Below are 27,793 nucleotides of genomic sequence, written 5' to 3' on the forward strand. Positions count from 1 at the left end.
GGTGTCATTTGAATCTGAAGAGAGAGGCGAGGAGGTTCTCTTTGGTTCTGGTGGAAGCGTTGTTTCCCCCGCTCAGATGCGGTGATCGTGTGAGTGGTGCCAGGGACACGAAACCACCAGCCCAGGAGCCGTCTGTTCCTCCCTGGCATCTCTGGGCACTGAGCAAGGCTGGTGGTGTCTGAGTAGCTTTGTGGAGACTCAGAGAGGGACCCGAGAGGAATGACGGGTCCTGTGCCAAGCGCCCCAAGGAGGCCGCAGGGTCCTCTGGGCTCTGAGGTGCGGGTGGGGGCTGCTGTGCCCACCAGGCCTGGGACCTCTGGTCAGTGTTGATCCTTTGTGCACAGAGATGGTCTGTCCCGGGTGTCTCCCCAGTGAACCTGCAGTCACTGCCTTTGAGCACGAGGAAAGCGTTTCTCCAGCAGGCTCAGGACCGATTGCTTTGTGCACGGGCCATGTCCAGTCCCCTCTGTGCGTGCAGTTGAGCGACCTCTGCTTCTCCTTTGACGACACCTGTCCGTGGCTGCCCTTTGGTCTGTCCTTCCCCTCCTGACCAGAAGAGGGTGGGAGGCATCACCGTCAGTGTGCTATCTCTGGCTGCAGCTCTCAGCCCGTGGAGAGACGAGAGACAGGCCAGTCCCAGAGTGCAGTGAGGGTGGGAAGTGAGCGCCGCCACCGTGGTAACGTCGGGTGTTTGTTGGCCTCTCTGCCCCTTACCATCCTGGGTCAGTTGAGGAGGAAGGTAGCTGCCGTCCTGAGTCTGTGACCCCTTAGGACCTGGACTTCTTGGACACCCATTTCAGGGAGGCTGGCAGAGTCACCCCGACCAGGGTCCCCTCCTATGATAAGCACATATCACCACCCTCCTCTCCAAACCCAGAGAGACTGAGCCACCTGTTTTTCCCCAGAGACCCTCAGCCCCACCTGCAGAGGCTCAAAGGATTTCTCTGACCTGGGTCCCCAGGATCAACCAGGTATGCCATAGGCTTCAGCAGTGGCTGCCACAGCCTTGGCGTCTGCCCCATTTCTAGCCCATGAGAATAGCTCAAGCAGCTACATACCTAGCCCTGGGTCTGGGGGATTCAGTGTCACCCTGACCCTGTGCCTTAGTTACCTTTTGGTTGCTTGGACACAATACCCAGCAGCCACAACTGTAAGGAGGAGAAATTTATTTTAGCTCACAGCCTGTAGAGGGTTCAGTCCCTCACTGGCTGGTTCCAACACAGGGCAGCATGGCAGAGGGACATCGCAGAGGAGAAATAGCTCAGGGCAGGGCAGGCAGGAAGCAAAGAGATCAGAGGAGGAGGAGGGAGCTGCATGCCTCTGGGCCACGCCTGTGACCTCCCACCAGGCTTCATCTCCCACCATCACACGTAGCTCTGAACTCATCAGTGGACCAATCCACTGGTGGGGAAGTGATAGGGGTGGCAGAGATGATGGGCCATTGCTACCAGTCCCCTCTCATGAATGCGTGAGGCTTTAGGGGGACACCTAGATGTAAGCCACAGCTCCCTGCTTTCAAGGTGAGGCCATGTAGGCAGAGAGCAAGGGACTGGTCACACTGGCCAGCACTCCCAAACCACCAGGGCTACCACCCCCAGGCCTGAGGCCTCCTTGCACTCAGAGGGAGGCATTAACACTGGAGTGCTGGTAGTGGGGGAGACATCCATGCGTGTGTGTGGTCATTTGGTGGAGGCCTCGTTTTGTGGGACCTCTTTCAATTTACAAACCTTTCCCCCTATTATTAAATGATTCCTTGAAACGTTCTAAACAGCTGCATTGTAATCCACCTTCTGGAGAGAGCATCATTTATTTAACCATTCCACTAATGGTTGGCATCCAGATTATTGCCCATTTTTATTTCCATAAGTTTTTGTTAATTTTGGGGGGTGGGGGCTTGAGGCAGGGACTTGCCATGTAGCCCAGGCTGGCCTCAAATTCACAGTGACCCTCCTGCCCCAGCCTCCAGAGTGTTGGGATTACAGGTGTGCACCACCACAACATACAGATTTTGTTAATTTTTTAAGTAGTCCTGTAATGGTCATAATTCCGTGTGTTCTTATTATATTTCCTTAAGGACAATCCTGAAAGCGGAGCAGCACTAAGTTGAAGCTTAGGAACTTTTTATGGCACAGGAAACCTTATTCTTATGGATATTGTCAATATTTGCATCTGTTACATCAGAATCATAGTGTCTATTTCTTTGCATCCTGGCCAACATAAGAGCCAGGGTCGCTGCCCACAGCAGAGAGCAGAGACATGCCACCTCCCTTACTGTGTGTGCCTTCTCTGTTGTGTGGGTGTTGGTTATTCATTCTTTCTTTGCACAAATATCAGGTCCGCCTGTACACCAGCTTCGGTTCCAAGCCCTTAGGGATTCAGCAGAAAACACACCAGAGCCTTTACCTCCGTGAATTTACTTAGGATGAGAAAGACAAGGAGTAAACAGAAAACCAGCAGGGGGAGAAGGTAGGAGATATAGAACTGGGCTCACAAATTTTATTAAACACCCTTAGGTAGGGACAAGAATAGCCAGTGCAAAGGCCCCGGGGCACAAATGGGTCTGCCGCATTCACAGCAAAGGGAGGAGGCCTGTGGCTCTGAGCACAGCAAGCAAGGAAGAGTCAAGGGGGGAGGTCAGAGAAAGTAGGAGGGGGGCCATTGTGAGGTTGCTTTGACATTGTGAAGCCATTTGAGAGTTGTGCCTCAATCTGATTTGTACCTTTAGACGAGAGCGTTCTCAGAGACAGATGACCAAGGGCAGAATCAGAGGGGGTTATAGGGATCCGTGCAAGAGGAGACGGCAGCCCAAGCCAGGAGGTGAGGCATTGTGGTCACTTGGGTCAGGACTGAGCACAGAGCCCTGGGTGGTTTATGGGTGGGGGACAGGAAGCTGTGCAGGCCTCTGCATCTGGAAGGGCAGTTTCTGTGTGCTGAGATGGAGGACGCAGGGGCCCGTGTTTGAAAGCTGATGATCAAGAGGGAAGGAAGACTTTTCCTCAGTGAAACCAGGACACTCCGTGCTGCTTAGGAAGTTGCTGACCCCCCGTTGCCTGTAAGGCCGCCCTGACTTTCTGTGACGCTTAATGATGCTGTAACACGGGGGTCTCCCGGCGTCACGGCTCGGTCCCCGCAGGACCTGCTCCTCACTGACACCTGTCCGACCCTGGCTCTGCCACTCTGATCCGAACGAGTTTCCATCTTGCCAGTTGAAAACTTTGCTGTTACCCTTTTCTCAAAATTTCCCATCAACTCTCCACCTTTTTTTCAATGCCAGCATTCAAATCGATATGTCTAACGATCCCCCCAAGATTTACTGAGATCTTTATTCGGATTTTATGTTTATTACAACTTGAAAAAGGTTCTGTCCTTGGAAATGGAACCCTTAAATCCAGGAGCGGCACACTGCTCTCCATTTATCCCAGTCTTGTCTAATAACTGTAACGGCTCTGTAGAGATTTCTTTCTATAGCCTTGTGTCTTTCATGTGGACTTCATCCCGAGACACTCAGCAGTTATTGTCAATAATGTGATTGTCTATTTTTTCACAGTTCAACTTCTAACTTAAAAATATATATATATTTATTAGTTCATAATTTTTAATAAAATACTTTATTAAACCAGACACCTCCATACCACACAATTTTCCAATTTAAAATGTGGATTCCATGGACCCCCGCGCCTTGGGGAGCTGTGCAGCCACAACCACAGTTCCGTTTACCATCCCAGATCTAAACACTCTACCTGCCAACCGTCTTGGTCTTTCCCCCTAAATCAAGGTAACCACTGAACTACTCTCTATCTTCCTCGATTTTCTTATTCTGAGAACTTACTTTTCTTTCTTTCAAAGTAGACCATACTCACAACATCAATGAAGACCTTAACCTATTCAAAGAAGTATAAATCCTGAACAGGAAGCCCTCACACCACATGAGTGAAACCAGAGACCAGCAACAGAAACATCCTTAGAATATAGGGACTTTTTTCTTGCTCTTTTCACTCCTCTTTCCTATTCAATTGTTTTATATAAGGGAAACCATACGCTGTATAAGCTTATGTGTCTGATTTGCTTTACTTAACTCAAGGTGTATCCACTTTCCTACAAATGCCTCGTTTATCTTTTTTAATGGCAGAGTAGTGCTCCATTGTATATAAATACCTCAGTCTCTTTATCCAGTCGTCTCTTACTGGACACAGGCTGATTCCAAGTTTAAGCGATTGTGGATTGGGCTGCTATAAACATGGGTACATATACATCACTGTGCTATGTTTTTAACTCTTTGAGGAGTCACCCAAAAGAGGAATAGCTGGATATTATTAATTTTTTAAAGAATCTCCATGCTGATTTCCATAGTGGTTTTATCAATTATATTCCCACCAATGATATAACTTCTAAAGTCTTATATTTTTAGGTTGCCTCTGATCACTTGAAATAAACCCTAGTTGGTCCTAGAGAACTATTTTTGAATATGGTGCTGCAGATTCTTAATATTTTGTTTTATAATTTTTCCATTAACAGCCATAAACTAGATTGGTTTATATTTTCTGTATCATATTTTGGTATTATGGAAATTGTACAATGATTGCGATCCTACAAATCTCTTTCAGAGTGCTGAGATAATTTTACTTAGTGTAAAAATCATCTATTCCCTGAAGGTTCGATGCAGCTTTCCTTTAAAAATCATCTAGGCCTGACACCTCTTAATGACAGATGTTGGATCTTTTAACAGCTTTTCCATGTCTTTTGTGGTTACCTGTCTATTCATGCTTTTCTAATACTTCGGTTAAATTTAGTACTCTTTATATTTTCCTAAAAGTCTGTTCCATTTCCTCTGAAGTGTAAAGCTCATTAAGCCAAGGTTGTAGATAATACTTTGTTGGAATCCTCCGGTATCTGTTGTTAGGATAACAGTGCCCCCAGCTTCTTTGGGCTGTAAGGTCACTCGCACATCTCCCGTCAGCTGAGCCCCGACTGCTCCTGGACAGAGAAGTAAACTGAGGCAAGTCCTGGGTCAGCAGCTTATGGCAGGGCCACATCGCAGGGCAGAGGTGGAGTCTAGACCTGAGGCTCCGACTCCTCGTGCTCTCCGTCCCTCTGTGTTCCTCCCCGTGACGTTCTCCTGGGGCCCAGGCTTTCTGAGCCTCTGCCCTCCGGGTGCTCCGTAGCCATGGGAAGTGACCCTTCAACTCTGGATTCTGAAAACCTGTCAAATGCATCAGTGACACTGCTTTTAGTTTCCAAAATGAGAGAAGACAAACACTCATTTACGTCCCAAATGACTCCACGTGGACATATCTCAAAGCTTCTGCCAACCTGTGGGTGGTCGAGGGCTTTGGTTTGAGTAGAAATGAGCGTGTTCTGGATTTGAGGATATTCCCAGCAGCGCCCTGTGTTTGATGCCTTCTCATCAAGTGTGAAACACTTTACACATTGTGCAGAGCCCCCTGTCCTAAGGGATAATAATGTGCAATACAGAGTTGCCGTGGAATTGCTTGAGACAAAATATAGCCAAGTTTGAATACTAGCTGAGGGGTTTCCATGCGGTAATCTGCTAAAGTCCCCAGGACAGCGCTGGCCCAGGGTGAGTGGTTGTCAAATCTAACAGGCACAGTCAGGGAACCGGATTATTTCTCAGAATACAGCCGGGTGCCAAGGCAGCCTTGAGGCACTGACCTCCCTGGACGGTCACACAGCCAGACCTCCCCACCATCCAGCACGCCACACCTTCCTTGCAGGTCAGGAGTCAACCTGTTGTGGTAGCAAATGCAGGCCCGGCTCTGGGAGCCTCTTCCTAACTAGCAAGTGTGTGTGCCTCAGGGCCGCGTCCCTGCGCATGAGGCTGAGCTCTCGGCTGCCCTACCAGCCTCAGCCCTGGGGCTCCAGCCTGACTTCAGATGGAGCACAGTCTCCTGGAACTCCCTGCTGATAGGCCCTAACACACACCTGGAGGCCTTGCCATTTTCATGGTCCCTGTGCTGGTGCTCACTGAGCTACGACAACCCTTGCTCGCTCTCTCTGCCCTGCCTGCCCGGAATAGTGATCGGCACAGACACAGAGCTGATGTGCAGTCCTCCTCGGCCCCTCTCAGCTCATCTGGCCACACAAAGGATCCTTTTGCCACCCCTCTTTCCTGGAGGCCAGTTCTTCCTCCCCCGCCGCCGGAAGTCCCCAGCCCTGGCCCATATGCTGGTCCTTCCTCCGGCTCCTCAGCACCACGGACAGCGCCCCACTCACCCAGGCTTCTTCCCTTGGGTCTCCGCATTCCAGGCCTCAGGGACACTCAGCCCACAGTTGGGGCTGCAGTGCAGCATCATGCCCATCATCAAAGCCATCTCTATCCCTCTCTCCCTCTCCCTCCCTCCTTCTCTCTCTCTCTCTCTCTCTCTCTCTCTCTCTCTCTCTCTCTCCCTCTATCTTTCTTTCTTTCTTTCTGTACAGGGGATGGAATTCAGGACCTTGCATTTGCCAGGGGTGCCATTGAGCTAAATCCCTGGCCCAAAACCATCTTTCAAAGCCAGTCACTGTGAACAAATCTACGAAATTCACATCCTGAAATGAAAGTGGTCTAAATGCACAGCCCTGTAGACTCCCTGGCCGCGCAGAGCAGATGCACACTGAGTGTTTGTTAAATGAACCAAAGGACGGGACAGGCCCAAGGCTCGGCATCGCCTCCTGGGACCACGTGTGGCCTGCTGGGGAAGCTGTTTCAGGCCCACATCTGTGATGCTGTTGTGTTTGGCTTCTCTGCCCTGGGCCTCCCTGGGAAGTGCCCTGGGTGTGAGGCCCAGAGCCAGGAGGTATTCACCCTTTATTCAGTGGAACCATTCCCCTTCTGTTTGGTACAGACTGCTGATGAGTGGGCCGGGAAAATGCCCAGAGTCCCACCGCCTGCATCTCCCCAAGAAGTGGCCAACAGAGACCTGCTGGCGCGTCTCCACAAGGCTGTGACTTCCCACTACCATGCCATCGCCCAGGAGTTCGAGAACTTTGACACCAACAAAACCAACACAGCCTCCAGAGATGAGTTCAGGGCCATCTGCACCCGCCATGTGCAAATCCTGACGGACAAGCAAGTAAGAAAACACTAGCTTGGCTTTTTCCTCCTAGGCAGTGTCAGGGGCACCCCAAGCTTCCAGTCCCCAGAGCACAGGGCATGCTGTCTATTTTTATTTATTTATTTTTTTCAGTTTTTTGAAACAGGGTCTCAACATGTCGTTGAGACTGACCTGGAACTCACTATGTAGCCCAGGCTGGTCTCGAACTCACGGGGATCCTTCTGCCTCAGCCTCCCGAGTTCTGGGATTACAGGTGTGTGCCACCACGCCCAGCCATGCTCTCTATTTTTAAAAAATACTCAAGGTTTTATTTACTTTTGTTTTAAGATAGGTTCTCACTGATATAGTCCATGCTGGCCTCTTAACTCACTGTCCTCCTGCCTCAGCCTCCCAGGTGCTGAAATTAGGAGTGTGCACCATGATGCCGGGCTTTGTTTTGTTTTCCAATCTTCTGGAGGATTCTCGGGAGCCTTCTGCTAGGTGACAGCTGTGAATCACACCATCTCAACCAGAGTGTGAAAAATGTCCCTTTGACTTTGAAAAGCAAATTGAACTCAGCTCCAGCCCCCACCGCCTTTTCTTCCCATCATCCGGGGCCTGTGTGAGCCACAGAGGGTGGCCAGGGTCCCCCGTGCCCCAGCAGGGGCCATGGACCGTTGTGTTCCTGATGCTCTCTGTCCTCTACTCTTGCTGTTCCAGGGCTGCTGCTCTGCATGCTGGGGATCTGCCCGCCCCAGGGAGCCCCTCGGATGCTGAACACAGCCCTTTCCTCTCCGGGGTCCTCTGTGCATCTCAGAACTCCCAGAGCTTCCCCACTGTCCTCCTCCCCCCAAGGACTGAGTGGGGCTCATTGGAGCGCGAGGGCCCTGGCAACATGCTGCCCTCCCCGCTCAGTCCTGCACAGCCTCCCAAGGCAGGTGGTATCCCAGGGTCTGCCCTGCAGCCCCTGCTATGAGAGGAAGCACCTCGGGAGGGGCCTGTGCTTACCGACATCCAGCCATGGTCACACTGGGCTGCATCACATGCATAACAATGCCTGGCACAGTGGGTGCCCGTCAATGGATGGGGTCCTGCTGAGGGACGCCTGCCTGCCCCAGACCCACCCCCCATGCACACAGCTCAGTGCTGAACAGCCGACAGTGCACCTGGTCCCTTTGCCCCAGGAAATGCTCTGCTACCAGCCAGTCCTGTTCTCCAGCAGGTCAACACCCATTCCCAGAGAATAATTCAGACAAGAGGAGATCTTAAAGAACAAGACAGCATCTCCTCCTCCCTCTGGGTCCTGCTCAGGCCCAGCCGAGGGCTGTCCCTGCATATCCAGGTGGAAGCCTGTCCCTTTCACCTCCAGAGTTTCAGACCCCACTGCCCAGAAGAATGTACTCTTAAAGACACCATGTCTTAGTCACCTTCTTTTCACAGGGACACAGTACCGGACACCCACATTTACAGGAAGAGATTTAATTTGGCTCAAATTTTCAGTCCATAGTTAGCTGGCTCCAAGGCAAGAAGGAATAGTGGAAGGGACTGGAAAGAGGAGAGCTGCTGACCTCATGGTGGCCAGGAGGCAGGGAGCAGAGAGAGGACCAGGGAGGGAGATGTGGTCTTCCAGGCCGTGCCTTCGGTGACCCGCCAGTTCCAACCGGACCCTGCCTTCCAACACCAAGCAAGCTGTAGCACCCCTATAACCCATTTACAGTCCACCAGCCCCACCCCTGAGTCCACAAGCCTCCCGGATATGAACCTTCGCACTCTGCTAGTGTGGCTTCACTTTTCCAAAGTTACGTGTCTTATTCCCAAGTGAAATGAAGTGCTACTTCTAAACACTTCTCTGCACAGAGCATCAAAGGCAAGCAAGCTCTGCCTTTGCACACAGCATAGACGAAAATGAGCCTCTAAAATGAATGGAGTCACATTTTTTATTCCATGGTGCCAACTGATAAAAGTTTTACTGGGGCCAGGGATTTAGCTCAGACCTGAGTTCAATCCCCGCCACCAAAAATAAATAAATAAATAAATATCTTTTTAAAAATTTTACTAATGACAATTTTTTCATTTCATCTAATTGAACAAATGTTCACTCTAATTATTGATATAAATTAATGATGTGCTGACACACCTCGCATTCATAACAGAGACTCTGGTTTTAATTTTCCACTGAAAAATCTTCATCATCCTCAGCAATCAAGCCCTTCCCAACAAAATTAAGCACTTAGGTTTAAATTATCTTTCCTAAAACTAAGTTCATACATCTCAAATACAGTCCACATTGCCTAAGGATCAGACGCTGGCATAAGTGCCCCGTAGTTCGAATTGGGGGGTGATTAGCAGAAATCGAGCCCTGATGGAGAAGGTTGCTTTGCCCCAGAGACCCATAGGGTTTTTTTTTTCCTGTGTGAGTTACTGTGCCAATAACTTTTGTCTTCATCACTTCCCTCCCTGCTGGGACAAAATACCCAGCACTCCCAGGTTAAAGGAAGAGAGGTCTATTTTGACTCATGTTTTAGTCCGTAGTTGGCTAGCTCCAAGGCAAGAGGGCATGGCAGAGGAAAGTCGCTCAGGGCATGGCAGGCATGAGGCTGAGGCAGTGCGGGGAGGAGCCGGGGAGGAAGCGGAACCCTTCCAGGCCACGCCCACAGTGACCCACCTCCACCCAGACCCCGCCTCCTAGGAGCAAGTGGGCCACGCCCCGCGATCAGGGCACTTTCCAAAAGCCCCACCTATGAGTGCCCCGGGCCTTCCCGAAACATCTAATTATGACCATAGCAACCTCCTTGGTGGAAGGCACAGTGTCCGTTAAAGTATGACACAATGAATTTGTCCTTGTGATATGCCCAAGCCCTCGTCCTGGGCAGATGGTGAGGACTGCGGCGTCTTCACAGCTGTGTGGAAAGTGGGCCATAATGGGCTGTTGGAACCCGGTCCCCTCACGGTGGTGCCTGTCCTTCCGAGGCTGTTGCAGATCAGTCCACAGTGTTGCGTGCAAACTCTTCTATGCAGCCACTTAGGAAAGGAGTTGTTAAACACTTTGGATTTGTTTTCCAAGCAGACACCCCAGGCAGTGAGAAAATTGCTCCAGGAGAACAAAGCCCTTCCCCCACCAGTGGCCTTGGGCAAGTTGCTGCACCTCTCTGAGCAAGTGTCTTCCCCAGGGAGTGGGGACACCTGGTCATCCCCAGGCTCTCCAGGCCCCTTCTGTCCACCCGCGCTCAACTTCAGCCTAACCCTCTCCTCACCTTGAGCTCTGCCTCCTCTGGCTGAACACTTGGGACACCTGCAAGTTGTCAGGCACGTGGCCACATGTCTTGGCAATGAGGGAGCGCCCAGAGACAGCCTGTGTCCAGATAAGGGGCCCACAGGTGCATGTGGGGCTGGGGACACGAAACTCGAGGGTTATGGTACTCACGAGCTGCAGGCTGCTGCCTGCCCTGACGTGGCTGTACCAGCGAGGCCATGACAGGCATACCTGGGTGGAGGGCAAGCGGCTTCCCGGATGTTGGGTTCCTAGAGACAGGAAAGCAGCAGAGGGGACGTTCCAGCCGCAGGAGCTGTGAGTGTGCAGCCAGTGTGAAAAACAGATCAATAGCTGCCCTCCTGGGATCTGCCTTCTCTGGGGGTTTTCTTAGAAGTGACGCTCTAGAGGCAAAACAAAAACGGGCAGGTTTGCTGGAAAGGGTAGGGAGCTGGGGCGTGTGTTTGGGGGCAGGGGAGAGGTTGCTCTGTAACCAGGAGGCCTGGGAGTGAACACCCAGCAGCCAGGTAGTGGGGTGGGAAATGAGGTCTGAGCCCAGAGCCCATGTAAGACAGAGCAGGCGGGTTTGAGTTTCATTCGGCCACCTCTCTGTGTTCTGATGAAGAAAGCCTCACCCCTTACCTCCCCCCAGGTCATGAGGATCTTATGGTCTTGGCCAACCCATGTCCCTGGTGACTTGCTTCTGCATGTATTCGGTAGTTTTCATTTCATTATGGGCTGATATTTGGTTGAATTTAACCCAAGGAAATTCTGAGAGACACTGACTACTCTCTCGTTACTATTGTGCGTAGGGACACTGGCCACTTTGCCAGGTGAGTCAGGGCAGGGAGGGGCCCAGGCAGGAAAAGCAAAAGTCATCGTGTGGAATTTCAGCTTCTTTAGAGCGCAGTGAGGACCGGGGAACAAGGCCATAAGGAGAGTGAGCAAAGCAGTGCAGATGGTGTGGGGCAGTGGAGAGGGATACAGTGTTGGCCAAAGAGGGGAGTGTTGATGACTGAGATTTCCAGGAGGGACACACCGGTGACATCCTGTGTGTGGCTGCAATGAGGCCAGGCACTGAGAAATCGAGGATCTGGTGGCATCCACCGCCCGTCTACAGGGACGCAACATTTTCCAGAAACAGAGGCGGGGTAAGGAGGAGAAAGGGCCTGTGAGACCCAGGTGCGGGGCAGAGGCAGGAGGATTTGCCCCACCTCCAGGCCCTGCAGGAGAGGAGGGGAAAGGAGCAGGAGGAAGAGCAGCAGGAGGACCAACAGCAGGAGGAGGCCAGGGGAGGAGGAGGAGGGCGAGCAGAGCAGCTTCAGTTCGTACCCAGTGTCTCCGAGAAGCACTCGAGGCTCCAGGCTTTGCCGGCAGTGGGGGATTCCTAGGCACAGCTCCAAAGCAGAAGCAGCGGCTGGGCTCAGGGACGAGGCTCCACCTGGACACAGTGGGCAGGTGACCGCAGTGGGCAGGTGCTCAGAAGCTCTGGGTTCCAGTGGCCTGTGTCGAAGTGGGGCCGTTCAGCAGAGCACTAGGGGGGACCTTTTGGTATCTGAAACCGTGACTCTGTGCATCTCATTTCGACCTTTTTTGGTAGAATCTTTTGCATTCTCAACATACTTCTTATTTTCCTATAAGTTCTAAAGTTGCAAAACCCTCCACCCTCCTCCTAAACCAGGATTCGGAATCCTCTCTAACCTCCCCACCACCGACCTCTGGTGCAAATGTGCTTGCCGTGGTGGCAGCCATCCGTGAGTCCCACACCGAACGTCACCTGTCCGGGGACCTACAGGTCAGGTGGCAGTGGGCAGCTTAGGGCTGGTGTGGAGGCCAAAAGGAACGTGGGGTTCACGCACAGCTAGAGATTCTCGCTTATAGCTTGCTTTTGGAAAAACTCGGTGGAGACGCACAAGCAAACTCAGTTTCTGACCTAGCCTGGCCTTGAGGGCCAGGGGCTGGAGCTTGGATAGAAAAGGGAAAGGCGGAGCCTGAACCCCATCTTTCCTCCCCTCTGTCCCCGGCTGGTTCTCCCTCAGCCTGTGCTGAATCCCCGGGCTCTACCAGGCTCTAGGGCTGTGCACAAAATCGAATTGGAAGCAAGTTCCCATGCTTCCTGGCTCCCCGAAAGCCCTCAGCTCATCAGAAGTGGCTCATTTAGGACGCCTGGTGCTCCTGATGCCGTGTGTGGTCCCGATACAGTCTGTGGCGTTGATAGCAACAACACGAAGCCATAAACTTCTCTCCGGATTTCCAAACGCTCCCTTTTCATCTCGCAAGAAGACATTCTTGGCCCCGAGGGTGAAATAAATTGTGGATGCAAATTCGGTGGCTGAGGCAGAGTCACCTGGTGAGCTGTTTGCCGAAGTCAGGTGTAGGGGAAGGAAAAGAAATGAGTCAGATGTGGCTTCCCTGGGACGAAGGTGGGCCAGGACTTTGATTTGCATTTTCTCCTAAAATGTTTTCATACACTGTGGCTCAGTCACTGTGACTAATCACAAGATTTAATGGCCTTAAATGGCTCACGAAGGGCCCAATTCAATTAAAAAATGTCCTGCGGAAGCCATGAATAATCCTCTTGCCTTGGCTCTTCCAGTCTTCCAGAGGCTTCCACCGAGCACAGGCCAAATGGGCTTATTTTGTTCCTTTTGTAATTTTTTCATCTCACAGGCCTCAGCCCCTGCCAATACCGCGAGCACGGCCCCACCTCGCAGGTGGGGGCTCTGGGATTCCTGCCGGGTCCGTGCTGACACTCGGGATGCCTTCTGCTTCTCCCAGTTTGATAGGCTGTGGAGCAAGATGCCCGTGAATGACAAGGGGAGGCTGAAGTACCAGGAATTCCTGAGCAGGTTCGGCCCGGAGAGGGCAGCCACACCGCCAGCCACGGGCGACTCGGCCCGGGCCCAGAGGGGGAGCAGCGTCCCCGAGATCTCGGAGGGAACCCGGTCGTCTGCCGTCTCCCCATCCACACACGACCCGAGGGCAGGCTTGAAGTCGCGGAGTCACCCCTGTGTGAGTGTGCACCCCGCCCAGCCCCCCACACCATCTCACAGCAGACCCACAAACCTCCCCTGGGCACAGCATGAAAGTCACGGGCTGGGGGGCTCAGCGGCTGCTTCTCTGGGAGGGGTGGAGGTGAGGGAATGGAGGGGTGGGCGAGGAGGAGGGGGAGGCGCAGAGGGGGAAGGCGGGGCCGGGACAAGAGGGAGGTGCCCAGGCTGGCACGTGTCCAGGGATGAAGGGTGGAAGAATGCGTCCCCGCACACACCGTGCCGCCGTCATGGTGCCCGGGGCACAGCGGCCCTCAGAGATGTCACGGGTCACGTGGGCGCTTGTGCAGTATAGAATCACTGCCATGTGACAGGTGCCTCCAGGGATCCACAGCAAAGGGCCTGCACAGTGTCTGCACCCCGATCCTTGGGATCTGCAAGGGTGTCACCGTGCTGGGAGGGGCCTCAGTTTGCAGAGGGAATTAGCCACTGGGCAGCTGGCTTTGGAAGACAGGTTGCCCAGGTGGATCCAGCCGGCTCAGGGGGATCATGAGAGTCTTTACTTGGGGAATCAGGCCCAGAGAGCAGCGATTTGAGAAAGGCCCACCTGACGCTGCTGACTTTGATGGAGGCGCCACCAGCCAAGTAGTGTGAGAGCTACAGAGGAATCCAGGCACCTTGATTTTAGCTCAGCAAGACCCTCTCATACTTCTGAGCTCCAGGACTGCAGCAGGACATGTTCTAGTGTCCCCTGGGCAGCAGAGGGACATGGGCTGAGGGACTCTGGAGACTACACTGGACACGGGAGGGACAAGCAGAAACGAGCAGGGAGGAAGATGGCTATGCCCAATCCAGAGGCCATAGGGTTGGTATCAGGGTGCTGGCAGGCAGCTGGGGAGGGGCCTGACCCTGGATGCATCTCCCCAACAAGGCCAAGAGGGTTCCCGATAGATTGGGTTAGGGTGGAGAGGTGGGGTCAGCAGGGGAACATGGAAGTCTGGTGTGAGCAGCTGAGGAAGGGTGCGGCTATCTACTCGGACACCAGGCCCGGGTTGAGGGGAACCAGGGGGAAACCCTGGGGTCTGCTTCGTGGGCTTGGTACTGTACTGATTCACACCTGTTGAGGGAGGTCTTCTCCTGTCAGGAGAAGGTCTGGCCCGGACTGAACAGCTCCTTTGAAATGGAAAATACAATGAAGGTCCCCATAATTTCAAAATAATGGACATTCTGTGTTTCCAGGATTGGATGCCTTGTGCAGATGCTGAACAGATCCCTGTCTTTGATAAGACCCTTCCTTAAGTGAAAACCATGCCACTTCACACGCACTGCCTGCACGCATGTCACACGCATGCACACAGCCTGCAACACTGACACTTCGACCCTGGCTATGTATTTATGTCCAAAACCGTTTTGAATATTCAGACCTGCCCCACTGATGGAAACGCAAGCTAAATTGTAAGAGTGTGTCTCCATTCTATTTTCCACCTTCCCTCTGAGCTCAGACGGGCTGTGATCCTGCAAACTCCAAGCCCCGAGTCCTGCTTGCACTTCTGTCATTGTGTGCCCTGGGAACCTCACGTGAAAAGACCTCTGTCCCTCCCCCAGACCCCGGCAGGCACCCCATCACTGCAGAACTATGAGCCCATCGAGAGCCGGCTCCGGAAGCAGGTTCAGGGCTGCTGGCGGGAGCTGCTACAGGAGTGCAAGGAGAAGGACGTGGGAAGGCTGGGGACCATCACTGCGCCTGACTTCCTGGGTTTGTGCGGTTCCATGCCCTGTGCCACCTTACCACCCCTGCCTGCAGAAAGCCATTCTCACCCGGCGCAGCCTCACACTCGGATGGAGGCGCGGGTATGGCAGATCAGCAGACCTGTGCTGTCGGGATGGAGGCAGGAGGCTGTGACACCCACATGTCAGACTCTCCGCACTGGACAGCGGGCTTTCTTGTGGTCACCAGGAGAATGTGGATGTCCCCAGACCGTGACAGTGGAGGGAGGGGGCCGGGTGGAAGAGAGCAGGTGACAGGTGGGAACTCAAGCCGTGGGTGATGCAGATGGGACAGATAGAGGGTAGAGGAGGGTGGGTGGACACTCCTGAGGCTCCACCCACATTAGCACCTTCTTTTGGGTGTTTTTTTTTTCTTTTCTGATCACTTTGCTAGGCTTTTAAAATGAAACCAGTTGGATGTAAACTCCCACTAATCACTGCTCATTGTTTGTGGAACATTTTACACTACAGCAACACGGATTGGGCCACATCCCTCTGCTGAACACCTGCTTACCTCCCTCTGCTCCTGTTTTCCTTGGGATCCTCCAATACTGATAAAAATGACTTCATCCTAACTTACATGGCTAAAAAGACACAAACAAAACAGGCTCTATACTCTCTAACTGCTCCTATAAAAATGCTAAAAAAATGAATACAGAGACATGGATTCAGAGGTAACCAAGCGGTGTCCCATCAGCTGCGCTTTGGCCAGAGAGAGGTCAGCAGGGTTGGTTTTAATGCCCATGTGAGTTCCACTTGTCTGACCTTAACTTGTGCTGCTGTTCCTGTTCTTCTTGCTCTTTTCTTTCTCACACTGATGTCGTGTGAATCACCTACCCATTGTTCTGGTGGGCTTGCCAGACTTTAGTAGCATTCAAAATTCAACACTAGAAAACGTTACAAGCTTTCAAGTCCTCCTGCGTTATCCACCTTGCAGAGGGGTGTGCCAGACGGATGTCTTGGGTCCTGTGGGCTCCGTCAGTCCCACTGGCCCTGAGATCTGCCGTCCCTATTTGTGCACAGCAGAGACCCTCATTTCCACAGTGCACAGTGACATCCTTTGTCCTGTGCCTACTTCCCTGTCAGCCTCCCCTCCAGCCTTGGAGCTGTGTTCTTTCACGATGTCAAATCAAAGCCTCAGTGCATTGCACTAAAATCTTATCCTACTCAAGTCTCTTTTGAACATGAGCTGTCCCTCCAAACCCAGCCCTGTCTTTATGACTGGGACGGTAACTGCGCACAAGTACTGGTACCGAGGGGGTAGGAGTGGGGTGGATGCTGATATCTGGCATTAAGATATGCCAGCCCCCGACGGCATCGACATGACTCCCGTCAGAAAGCCAGGCTGAAACCCTGACACCGCAGTGGGCTCTCAGGGGTTCCCACGCTCCAGCCAGGTTTACAGATCACAGGTGTCACTGGAATGAAAGCTGACACATGCACCCGCGCCCGCAGCCTGACTCTCCAAAGCATGTCCCCACTGCACAGTCGGAAGGTATGAGGTCAGCAGGCTGAGTCTGAATGCTGTCCTCACTGCCCGGCCCCTGCCAGGCAACCCCTGGCCCCTGTGTCCAGCTTCTGTCCTTTGGGAACCGTGGCTCCCCCTCTCATCCTGGCTCCTGCGGTCTTCATCTGTGACCGTAGCTCTGGTGACCGGGACAGCATGGGCCGGCAGGATACAGGGACCCCTCCCCGTGACAGTTCACTGTGTGTCTGTGTCTAGCCGCCCCGGGCTCTGCAGGGTGGGATGAGCCGGGCCCGCGGCAGAGCGAAGGGTGCGCAGCCGTGCGCAGCCGACGCGCTCCCTTCCTCCGCAGAGCTCGTGCACAAGTTCCGCCTGGATGTGAGCGTCGGGGAGCGCCATGACCGGGACAGCATGGGCCGGCAGGATACAGGGACCCCTCCCCGTGACAGTTCACTGTGTGTCTGTGTCTAGCCGCCCCGGGCTCTGCAGGGTGGGATGAGCCGGGCCCGCGGCAGAGCGAAGGGTGCGCAGCCGTGCGCAGCCGACGCGCTCCCTTCCTCCGCAGAGCTCGTGCACAAGTTCCGCCTGGATGTGAGCGTCGGGGAGCGCCAGCAGCTCCTCGCGAAGTACGACCTGAGGAACAATGGCACGTTTGCCTACTGCGACTTCATCCAGAGCTGTGTGCTCCTGCTCGGGGCCAGGGAGACCTCGCTGACGCAGCGCATGAAGATCCAGAACGCACACAAGATGGTACGTGGCATCCCCCGGTACCGCGGTGGGTGACGGGGGCCGTGTTCTCAGTTTGTCACCACGGCACATCCCTGTTTCCCTGCCCTGCTGCCGGTCCTCCACATCTCACGAGCCCTGCCTGGCAGAGCCTTGTCCCCGTTTCCTCCCCAACTCACGGGTGTGGGAAGGCAGCAGAAGTCTGCGGGCTCTGCGCGTCCGGACTGGCACCTGGAGCCAGGGCCAGGGGTTAATGAGGGCTCCGGCAGGCTCCGGGGATACTGAAGACAGCTCAGAAATGTACTTTCTTGGGAGTAAGTTAAGAGATTTCCTTTCTCTCCCTTGGAACCCTGAGTCTGGAGACACCTGCTTCTGGTGGCTCTTCTCAGAGTAGTGGAAACATCAGAAGGGCAGACGTGGTGTCAGCCATTCACATAACACCCTCCAAGTTAACGTAAGAGGCAGAGTGGTGTGTGTGTGTGTGTGCGTGTGTGTGTGTGTAGGGGGGCATCATGGCAGACTCGCGCATTTTGACACAGAATGCACCCATTTCATCCTGAGATGGGCAGGAGACCTCGTTGGAGTGTGGCGTGGGGTCAGAGGGACTTCCCTTTCCAGTTTCTTCAGAGAGGGACAAAGATCTAAAGTTGTAGAGATAGCAGCAAGAGGCCGAGGGTCTTCTGGACCTGACCTTCGGAAGCTCACATCTCACGCATCCCCTGTGCTGTCACTACGTGTCTTGCTCCAGTCTCTCCAAAACATGCACTCGAGGCCAGCCTGAAGTAATATTGAGACCCGGGCTCAAGAAACAAAATCAGACCAAACATGAAGTCAGAAAATAGATGTCAAGCTCGTCTTCTATCTATAGTGTTAAACTAAGCTCCATCAAATAGCAAGTGCAACCGGCACTGTGGACTCAGAAACACACGGCTGATCCCAGCTGCGGGCACCGGAGGTGTGGGAGTGTGTGGGTTCATCCCACACACAGGTGAGCAGAGTCCACGCAGAAGGTCTCTACTCAGCTGGATCTGTAATGTGCAAAAATCAGGAAACACCCTGACATAGCTTCCAGCACAGCCAAGCAAGAGCCGGTGGCAAAGTCTTGTCAGGGGACAAGTTCACAACCGAAGTGTGAACAATGTGAAGTCAAGGCGATTCCTGGGCTGGCTCAGTTCCTCCATGAACGGGAAAGACACTGCCTCTGACAGAGCTTCGCGGGGCCCACAAACATGAGGAGGCACGTGGAGCCCGAGCACTCCTCCTTGTTCTCATGGCCTCCCAGGAAACAGCCCCAGTGGCTCTGGTCGTGACCCCTGTCCCTCAGGCAGCTACTGAGGCCTCCACTGCACAAGAGTGGTGCTCATGCTGCAAGTCCCCCTGCAGAGAAGCAAAAAGGTTTTGTTGTCTGGCCGTTTGGGAGTCTTCTCCGTGACATGTCAGCAGCAGGAAGGTGTCCTTTGGGGGCATGGCTTGGGCACTGAGGTTTGTTGCAGTGCTAGGGTCACCCCGGAGGGCCTGGGTGGGGCTGGCAGCACCAGACGCAGTGGGAACCAGAGTGGGGAGAGCCAAGAACCCTCTTGTCTCCAGCCTGCGGACCCCCCTGTTGGGCAGATTGGCAGCTCACAGAGCTCCGGCATGTCTGGGGAGTTTCCATCATAGGTGCTAAATGATATCAAAATTGAAAGCAATTTAACTCAGTGCTAATTTGTTTTATGTAGCACCATGTTAAAATGAAACTCCCCCAAAATGTGTTACATGTTACTGCCTACCATTCACCTCTGTGATATTCAGACATGTGTTGGGGCCAACTCATGCTAAAATATCCTGCTTTCGATCTAATAGCACCAAAATGAAATAATCACAGTGTAGCACTATCTAATTACGAGATATAATTACAACCTTGGCGATTTTTTTAAACACTCTTCGTTATAATAACCTACCAGAAGACCCAGAATGGAATCAATCTCTCCTCTCCCTCTCCCTCTCTCTCTCTCTCTCTTCTCAAAGTACATTGAAATTGGCCAGGCATGGCCAGCTGTATGCTGGGGTCAGAGCTTGCCAGGATGAGCCTCTGTTCCGAAATCTGTGAAATGGGGTCAGGGACCCCCTCCTTCCAGGTGTGGAAGGAGGCTGTGTCTGCATGGACCACCCAGGGTCCTTGCACACAGAGGAAGCGATTTTGTAGCTCACTTATGCTCGCCACTGGGCCACACACCCACCTTCCGGTTCCCAGGCTCCTCCCGCTCTGTCTCCTAGAAAGAAGCTGGCGCCGAGACATCCTCCTTCTATGCAGCTCTGCTGCGCATCCAGCCCAAGATCCTGCACTGCTGGAGGCCCATGCGGCGCATGTTCAAGGCCTACGACAAGGGCGGGACGGGGTTCCTGAGCACCGACAACTTCAGGAAGGTGAGCCCCACTGAGGGGCCCTGCACCTCCTCAAGGCCCCCGAGTTGTCAGGGCCACGTCTGCCTTGCCTGCGATTCCAGTCCCCTCCCTAACGTGTCCAGTGACTTCTGTGCCCCCCAAATCCCACCCACAGGCACTGCTGGCCCAGCTTCTCTAGAGGCCTTGCAAGCACTGTACCCACCCAGGCCCCTGGCCACCCTGGACCTTGATCCCGAGCCCTGTCCAAGCCTCTACCTTGAGTCTCATTGCAAACCCCAAAGAGCAGAGTGGCCCTGCTGTGGGCGCAGTGAGCCCGGCCCTGCAGCACACAGGCTGCCCCGCAGGCCAGGCTGAGCCCAGGCCAGGCTCTCAGTGGCCAAAACCTCTGAGTCAGCTGTCTTAACACAGGCCCACCACAAGGTATCCTTTTGCCTTTGCTTCCCGGCCAGGTGAAGTGGACAGGCTGCGTTAGCTGCTCCTGGGGGCATGGGGGAGGGCAGCATAGAGCAGGTTATTTGGGGACCGTGGGCTGCACTGACTGCTCTCATGTCATCGAGACTCTACACCTGTGGGTCAGCTGTCCTGATCGGCTCTGCCGGGGACCCCACCGTGCTGGGGTCTCCTGCAGCCCCTCCTTGCTGGCAGCCCTCAGGTCCTGCCGGGAAGCCATCAGGTATCACCTTTGGTCTGCATAGGCCAGTGGGAACGGGGGGACAGTGACTCCTACTTGTCCTGCAGTCTCACCCAGATGCCCTGGGGCTGCTTCCCAACCCTCAGAGCTGCAGGCTGGTACCTGGGGGCCGCAGTGGGCAGGGCACAGCAAGGCACAGCCCTGCCCTGCCTGGGAGCCCCGGTCCTCCTCTGTCCCCAGGTGCTGAGGCAGTTCAGCATCAACCTCTCTGAGGAGGAGTTCTTCCACCTGCTCGAGTACTACGACAAGTCGCTGTCCTCCAAGGTCGCCTACAACGACTTCCTCCGGGCTTTCCTGCAGTAGGCACAGCCGAAGCACACCCCAACAACAGACGGGCCCCATCTGTCTCTGCAACTAACCAAGCCATAGAACCAAGGGGTCTGATAAATTTCCCAGCGCGTCTGCAGAGCAGACACCAGCCCAGCCTGCGAGTCCAAACTCCTTTCTCCACTGCCACCAGGAGGCCCTGCTGGGCTTGGGCAACCTCATTAGTTTGAACAAATAAAATAATCTTTGCAGGAATGATTCTTTGACACTTAACTACTAATGATAAAATATTTAGGAACTTGGGGATTTCTGGGAACTGTATTCCTGGCTGCCTGTCAGGCCTCTGCTCCATCCTCCCAGGGGCTGTCACCTCCTTTACCCACCAATGTCCCCATCCTGGAGCACAGGACAGACTTCTGCAACCCGTTTCACTGTCTTCATGGTGCATCTCTGTCCTGGGGACACCGCTAGCTGTCCCTCCTCTGTCACTGGCCAGCCTGACCCCCAGAGAATACCTCATACCTCAGACAATCCAGGCTCTGGGCTCAGCCCTCCCAAGGCCACTGAAAGGGCCTCATCCTCTGAATGCCAGAAAGGTCTGACACGGCTGCTGCTCTTTCCACTCTGTCTGGTTCCTCGGGCAGTGACAGGGCTGGGAATTCCTCTTTCACCTCAGCTTTCTCCATAATCGACTCACACTGGGACACCTGCACTCTTTGTAATTCTGGAGATTTGTATCTAACCAAATCATGTGCAACTGAGGACCCTGCCGTGTGACATTTTCGTCACCTTATCTGCCACCACTGTAGGGTAGGGCCTGGTGTCTCCCCAGAGGCCAGCAGGCCAGAGCCACCGGCCACCACTGGAGGTCGGGTTATTATAACGAAGAGCTGTAATTATGTCTAGTAATTAGTGCTACACTGTGATTATTTCATTTTGGCGCTGTTAGATTGACAACAAAAATCAGGTGATGCTGGGCTTCAAGTGAGCTCTGGAAAGCACTTTGGTATCTGCCAACTGTCCTTACACCCCAGAAATTACAAGTTCATTACTAAGCTTGCAGAAGAAGAAAGTGCCTTCCTAACCTATCCAAATGCGTGGTGGAGGATGGGTGTAAGGGGTGAAGGGTGGGCTTGTGTCCTGCCCGTGTGCCCTGGTCCCGGCATTTGCTGGGATTGTGCTTCCCCACTGACACACATCTGCCCCTCAGGATGTACCAACTTTTCCTTTAAAACTCAATCGAAAGTTACTTCTCCCAGGCAGTCTCTCCAGCTTCCTGAGGCTGAGACACAGCCTGGTACCATTCAGCAGCCTTGTGAATCCATCATTTTTTAAGAGCAGAAGAAGGAGGAAGAAAAAGCAAGTGACGACAGGTAGCCCACAAATCCCAAAAGTATTTACTCTCTGACTCCTTATAGGGCAAGTTTGCTGGGCCCTGCTATACACAAATATCCAGCTTTTTCAAACACTTGGAAACTGACAAAGGAGGATCACAAGCTCAAGTCCAGCTTAGGCTGTATGGTGATACACTGTCTTCAAAAAGCAAAGTCCAGCTTTCAATTAAAAAAAAATCATGCATACATACCAAAGGCAATTTTTTGAAAACATAGTCTGTAGAGCAAAAGCAATCATAAGAATCAGGCTCAGATGTGACGTCCTGGAACCATCAGAAAAGAAATTTAAAATAACAGATGTATCTGTTAAAGCTGTAATGGAAAAGGAAGACAACACATATGATCCGATAGGAAATTTTAGTGTAGATGAAACTATAAGAAATCAAGTGGAAATGCTTCAAACCATTGCAACAAAAATGTAGAGTGTCTTTGACAGACTCACTGGAATTAACACAACCAAAGGAAGAACCTGTGAACTTGGAAACAAGTCAGTAGCAGGAACCCAGACTGAAACACAGAAAAGGAAGAAAAAAATAGCAATACCTGAGCCATGGGACAATATGAAATGGTCTGACGTAGACACGTGACTGGGCACAAGGGAGGGAAAAAAGGGAGCATAGGGAAGAAGAAATATTATAGTAAATGATAGCTACAAATTTTCCAAAATTAGTTACAGACATTAGACAAAAAGAAAAGAAACTTATAGAACCAGGCAGGGTTCACACACACACACACACACACACACACACACGTGCTTGTGTGCACAGCCAGACCTACCATATTTAGACTCTTGCAGACAAAGAAAACACTGTAAAGTCATATGGAGAAAAAAGACACACTGTGAACCTGGGGATAAGGACAACAACGACAGCAGACTTCTCACCAGAAACCATACTAGCCAGAAGACAATGGAGATTATCGCTAAGACTTTCAGAGTACTGGGGGAAAAATTGTCAAGCCAAAATTCCATAACTAAAATTGGGCGAAATAAAGAATATTTTAGACACACAAAAACTGAAAGAACTCACAGTCAGAGATCTACTCTAATAGAAATGTTCAAAGGAGTTCTGTAGGCAGAATATGATTGTCAGAAATCGGGATCTATTAAAGCAGTGAGCATCAAGCATAACTGACTGTGAAATAAAATATTTTATGCCCTAAGTACTAAAAGAGAACTGTTTAAAGCAAAATGTGTGACTGCACTATGTTCAGATCACATTTAAAATAAGACAATAGTGATGGGAGGAATGGAAAAAATCTGTACTTTTAGAAGGTTCTTGTACTATGTGGAAACAGTGTGATGTTATTTGAAGACATAAATTATTTTTAAATATTTTTATAGAGCAGCTGCTAAAAACATATTTCATAAATATACTTGTAAAAGGTAAAAATATATCAATCAGTAAAGGAGATAAGAGATAAAATGGAATCATAATGATAACATCAGCCAAAAAGGCAGATTAAGGGCCACCAAAGAATTCCCTTCTCCAAAAAAAGCAACAAGAAAACTGGCAAAAATTGTCAGCCTCCATGATATGAGTGCATCTACACTCATATACCTGCATAGGGTATTTCGAAGAACCTGCCAAACCCCCCCAGGACTGAGCTACCACATGTCTCAGTCACTTCCTCATCACTGAGAGACAGTGTCTGACACCTGAAATGTAAAGGAGGAGAGGTCTATTTTGGCTCACGGTTTCAGTCCATGGTGGGCTGGCTCCAAGGCAGAAACGCATGGTGGAGGTTGTGTGTGCCAGGAAGCTGTCCACCCATAGCAGCCAGGAAGCAGAGGGAGAAGGAAGAAGCTGGGGTGGGAGGCACACTCCTCCAAGTCAGGGCGTCAGTGACCCACTTCTTCCAACTGGACCTTACCTCCTAACAGCCCATTTAGCTTTGATGAGTACAGCACCCTCATGACCCAGTCACCATCCAGAAGCCCTGCTTCTCAGTACATGAGCCTTGGGGCTCATTCTAGATCTAAACCACAGCCCAGGTCAGTATACAAAAGTTAACCGCCTACCTGTGTACCATCAGCAAACAACTGGAATTAAAGTTGAAAGTCAGCACCAAATATAATGGCCCCTCCCAGGAAGACACTTGGGGATCTAACACATCTCTGCAGGATCTGTATAGTGAAAGCTATGAGGGCCTGAAGAGTAAAACATCAAATAAATAGAGATATGAATGGTGTGCGTGAGCTGGAAGACAGTTGTTAAAACGTCCCTGCACAATTTGACTGGTAGAGTCTATGCAGTCTCAACTAAAATCTCAGCAAGAATTTCTGATAGACAGCAACAAGCTAATTCTAAAATGTGTGTAGAAAAGTAAAGGAACCAGAATAGACAAAATAGACCCAAAAGAGAAAAATAGAATTGGAAGACTCAGGCTACCTGATTTCAAGACTTACTCAAAAGTTACAGTGATCAGGAGAGTACAGCATTGCCTAAAGGACAGACAGACAGATCAGTGGATCAGGACAGAGAGCCCAAAGTGAACCACACCAGTGTAGTCAGATGTGCAAAGGTGACTCGCGGAACAATGATGTTCATGTGCAAAACTGTGAATGTTAACCTACACCTCACCTGTGCTACGAAAACAACCCCAGATCCATTATGAACCTGCATGCAAAACATAAAACTTATAAAGAAAAACACGAGGGAAAATCTGCATGGCTTTGAGTTTGAAAATGAAGTTTTAGATACAACACTAAAAATATCTATAAAATAAAAGAACGCTAAATTGGATTTAGAATTTTAAAGTTTTGCTCTGAGAGAGACACTAAGACAGGAAAAAGACGACCTACAGACCAGGAGAAAAGATCTGTATGCAGAATATAAACAATGCCTAAAATTTGATAACAACCCATTGTTTTAAAGGAGAGAGGGCAAAGTTCTAAGCAAATACTTCATGAAAGAATATCCATGGAAGGCAACCCGGCACATGAGAAGATGTTCAGTGTCATTATGGATATGGAATTTAAAGCCAAAAGGCAACTGCTTCCCACCTACTCAGATGGCTACAATTTTAAAAGTTGATAGCACCAAATTCCAATGAGGATAGGAAATGAATTCATTTCTGGTGGATTGAAACAGCATTGCACTGTTCTGGAAAACAGTGCAGCTACAAAAGCCCCTATTAAGAGCGTTCCAGAGTTGGAGCCAGGCACAGTGGTGCACGCCTATAATTCCAGCACTTGGGAGGCTGAGGCAGGAGGATCAATGTGCGTTTGAGGATGGTCTGGGCTGCATAGTGAGTTCAAGACTGGCCTAAACCACATAATGAGACCCTATCTCAAAAAACAAAATGGAAAGAGAGAGAGAGAGAGAGAGATCTAGATGAAAGAACCATCCCCTATTGTGCTGTGCTATTGGACATCTGACCCCTCACAGAAATGACACCACAAAGGGTGGACCTTGCTGTAGATGACCGACCAACAAGAAACCAACCAGGAGGTCAGGGGTTCCTGGGGTGAAACGCAGACCGTGACACAAGAATCTGACCGTGGTACCAATGTGTGACATGGCTTCACTAAGTGGGTGAGGAGAACTGACTTTGGAAAAGTGGGTTTTGACTGTACAGTAAAAGACAAAAGAAAAAAGAGAGGAGAAAACAAACCCTGCACGCTAACCCTGTACCCTCGTTGGTATCCATGTGTCTCACAGAGCTAAGAGTAGCCATTCTGAAGCCACACGAGTACTACGGGGGCTGTGCAGAGGTGTACGGGAGCCAGGCTGCACCATGAGACATGCGGGTGTGAACTGCAAGGAAGGCCAGGCTGCAGAGCGGGGCGACGATAAGATAAGATAAGATGATAAGGGATGGATGGGTGGGCAGATGGATAGATAAGTATGGTTAGGGTTTATTTCTAGATGTTCCCACAAAGCCTTAGGAGCCCACAGATGGGGCTCTGGAGAGGTGACTGGATCACGGGGCGTGATGTTTATCGGATTGGTCCCCTGCTGAGCTCATAGCTGGGTGTGACGTTCAGAAGTAAAGCATGATGGGAAGAGGTGGGTCACTGTGGGCGTGGCCCAGAAGGGTTTATCTCCTCCTTCCCCCTTGGCCCCTCCCTGCTCCCTGCCTACCCTGCCATGGACTGTTTCTCCTCTGCCAGGCCGCTCTGCCATGTGGCCCTGCCTTACAGCCAGCTGGCTATGGGCGGAAACCTCTACAAATTGTAACTAAAAACAAATCTTTCATCTTTACAGTTGTGAGTGCCAGGTGCTGTGTCTCAGCAATGAAAAAGTAACTGCGACAAATATATACATGAATGGGTTAGCACATTAAGTATATTTCTTAGCTCTGTCCCAGAAATAGTCTAGGACAGTAGCAACTAGTACACCCTTACTACTCACATCTCGGTTTCTCCCATCTAAGTATTCATCAATCCCAATCCTGCTTGGTTTCTGAGAGCAGATGAGATCAGGTGTGTCTAGGACAGTATGACTCCAGACCAGAACTTAGTTTTCAAACAGAAGGAACCAGGGTCCTCTGCAAAAAGGGCTGATTCTAGGGCCAGGGCAGGGAAAATACAAGGTGAGCCTACAACATCACGTAATGCCAGAAAATAAGAAACTAATCAGATGTGGTCGGGCACACCTTGTAATCCTAGCAACTAAGGAGCCTGAGGCAGGCGATCACAAGTTCAAGGCCATCCTGGGCAGTTTCGTGGGATCCTGTCTCCAGATCAAATTTTAGAAAGTAGTGGGAGAGAAGAAACGAGGAAAGGAAAGCGGGCAGGGGAGGGAGGGAAAAGAAGAAAGAAACCAACTAAACCCAAGATGAGAGTGTTTCAAAAGGATGGAGGCCGAGGGCCGGTGCAGCTTCCAGTGGGCAGAGCTGGGACAATTCGAGCAACAAGATAAATTGGGACAGTGTTAGATTATAACCAAGGAATAAGACGAGCCAGCTGCTGATGATAGAGGTAAATAAGTGGCAGAGAAGGGATAAACCTTCCTTACAGAAAACTTCCAAGTAATAAATGCGGAAATAACAAGGGAAGAAAATCGCCCCGTGGCTGCCACAGCCATCCTTTCGGAAGGCAGGGCCGGCTGGAGGGTGCTGAGACTGCGGCTGCGGCCTCAGTGTGGCCTCAGAGCACCCAGATGTGCGGATTGTCTGGGGCTCCATCCTCCAAGAGGAAGCCAGGCCCTCCCCTCCCCTCCAGTGTGAGCCAGGCCCAGTGACCTGGAGCAGAGAGGAAAACCGAGATCTTTGCACGGAGAAATCTGGGGTATCCCTCACCCAAGCAAGCAGCACTACTAACCAGGAGTGAGCCACAGCACCACCTGTCCCGAGCACATCCACCTCGGTGGCTGGCTGGCTTTCTTTCTTTTTCTTTTTTTTTTTTTCAGTATAGGAGAATGAACCCAGGGCCTTCATGTTACGCTACCTCCCCAGCTGTTTTTTCTTTCATTTTGTATTTTGAGTCAGTTTCACTAAGTCAGTAAGTTGCCCAAGCTGGGCTTGAGCTTGGGATCCTCTTGCCTCAGCCTCCCAGAGATTATAGGCCTGATCCTCCTTGTCCAGCTTAAATACAGACATCGTGAGAAGAGGTCAGACAAAACCAAACTGAAGGGCGTCCTACAAAATGCTTCACACACCACGTTTCTCAGAAAGTGCATGGTCACGAAAAGCAAGAAAAAACTGAGCAGCTCACACAGGTCCGGTGAGCCTTAGGGGAGAGGGGACTGTGTGCCACCTGGACACCGGGATTCATTTCTGGGACAGAAAGAGGACGTTAGTCAGGAACTGCTGCCAGCCAGTTAGAGCTGGGGGCGGGAATCGCACCCACGTTACTTTCTCAGTGTGGAATGTACCGTGGCTC

General features: G+C 51.7%; 1 protein-coding gene across 14 annotated transcripts in view; it reads left to right on the top strand.

The window, feature by feature from the left end:
* Efcab6 (EF-hand calcium binding domain 6) overlaps positions 1-21,120 on the top strand; it is a 210,288-nt gene extending 189,168 nt beyond the window's left edge. For 3 of the 14 annotated variants that reach the window (XM_010634367.2, XM_010634369.3, XM_010634372.2), the window contains 6 exons: positions 6,843-7,070; positions 13,060-13,293; positions 14,877-15,027; positions 17,069-17,253; positions 19,486-19,635; positions 20,486-21,120. In XM_010634367.2, the coding sequence (XP_010632669.1) occupies positions 6,843-7,070; positions 13,060-13,293; positions 14,877-15,027; positions 17,069-17,253; positions 19,486-19,635; positions 20,486-20,608 (1,071 nt within the window). In that variant the 3' untranslated portion in view covers positions 20,609-21,120. Of the gene's footprint in view, positions 1-6,842; positions 7,071-7,438; positions 7,710-7,751; positions 8,433-8,471; positions 8,903-13,059; positions 13,294-14,876; positions 15,028-17,068; positions 17,254-19,485; positions 19,636-20,485 lie in introns of those variants that run through there. The other 11 variants (XM_010634377.2, XM_010634368.2, XM_010634375.3 and 8 more) reach the window with 8 other exon arrangements.
* The last annotated feature ends 6,673 nt before the right edge of the window (positions 21,121-27,793 follow it).

The sequence above is a fragment of the Fukomys damarensis genome, unplaced genomic scaffold (genome assembly GCF_012274545.1).
Source record: "Fukomys damarensis isolate Sample0158 unplaced genomic scaffold, DMR_v1.0_HiC HiC_scaffold_19, whole genome shotgun sequence".
In the NCBI taxonomy this organism is placed as follows: domain Eukaryota; kingdom Metazoa; phylum Chordata; class Mammalia; order Rodentia; family Bathyergidae; genus Fukomys; species Fukomys damarensis.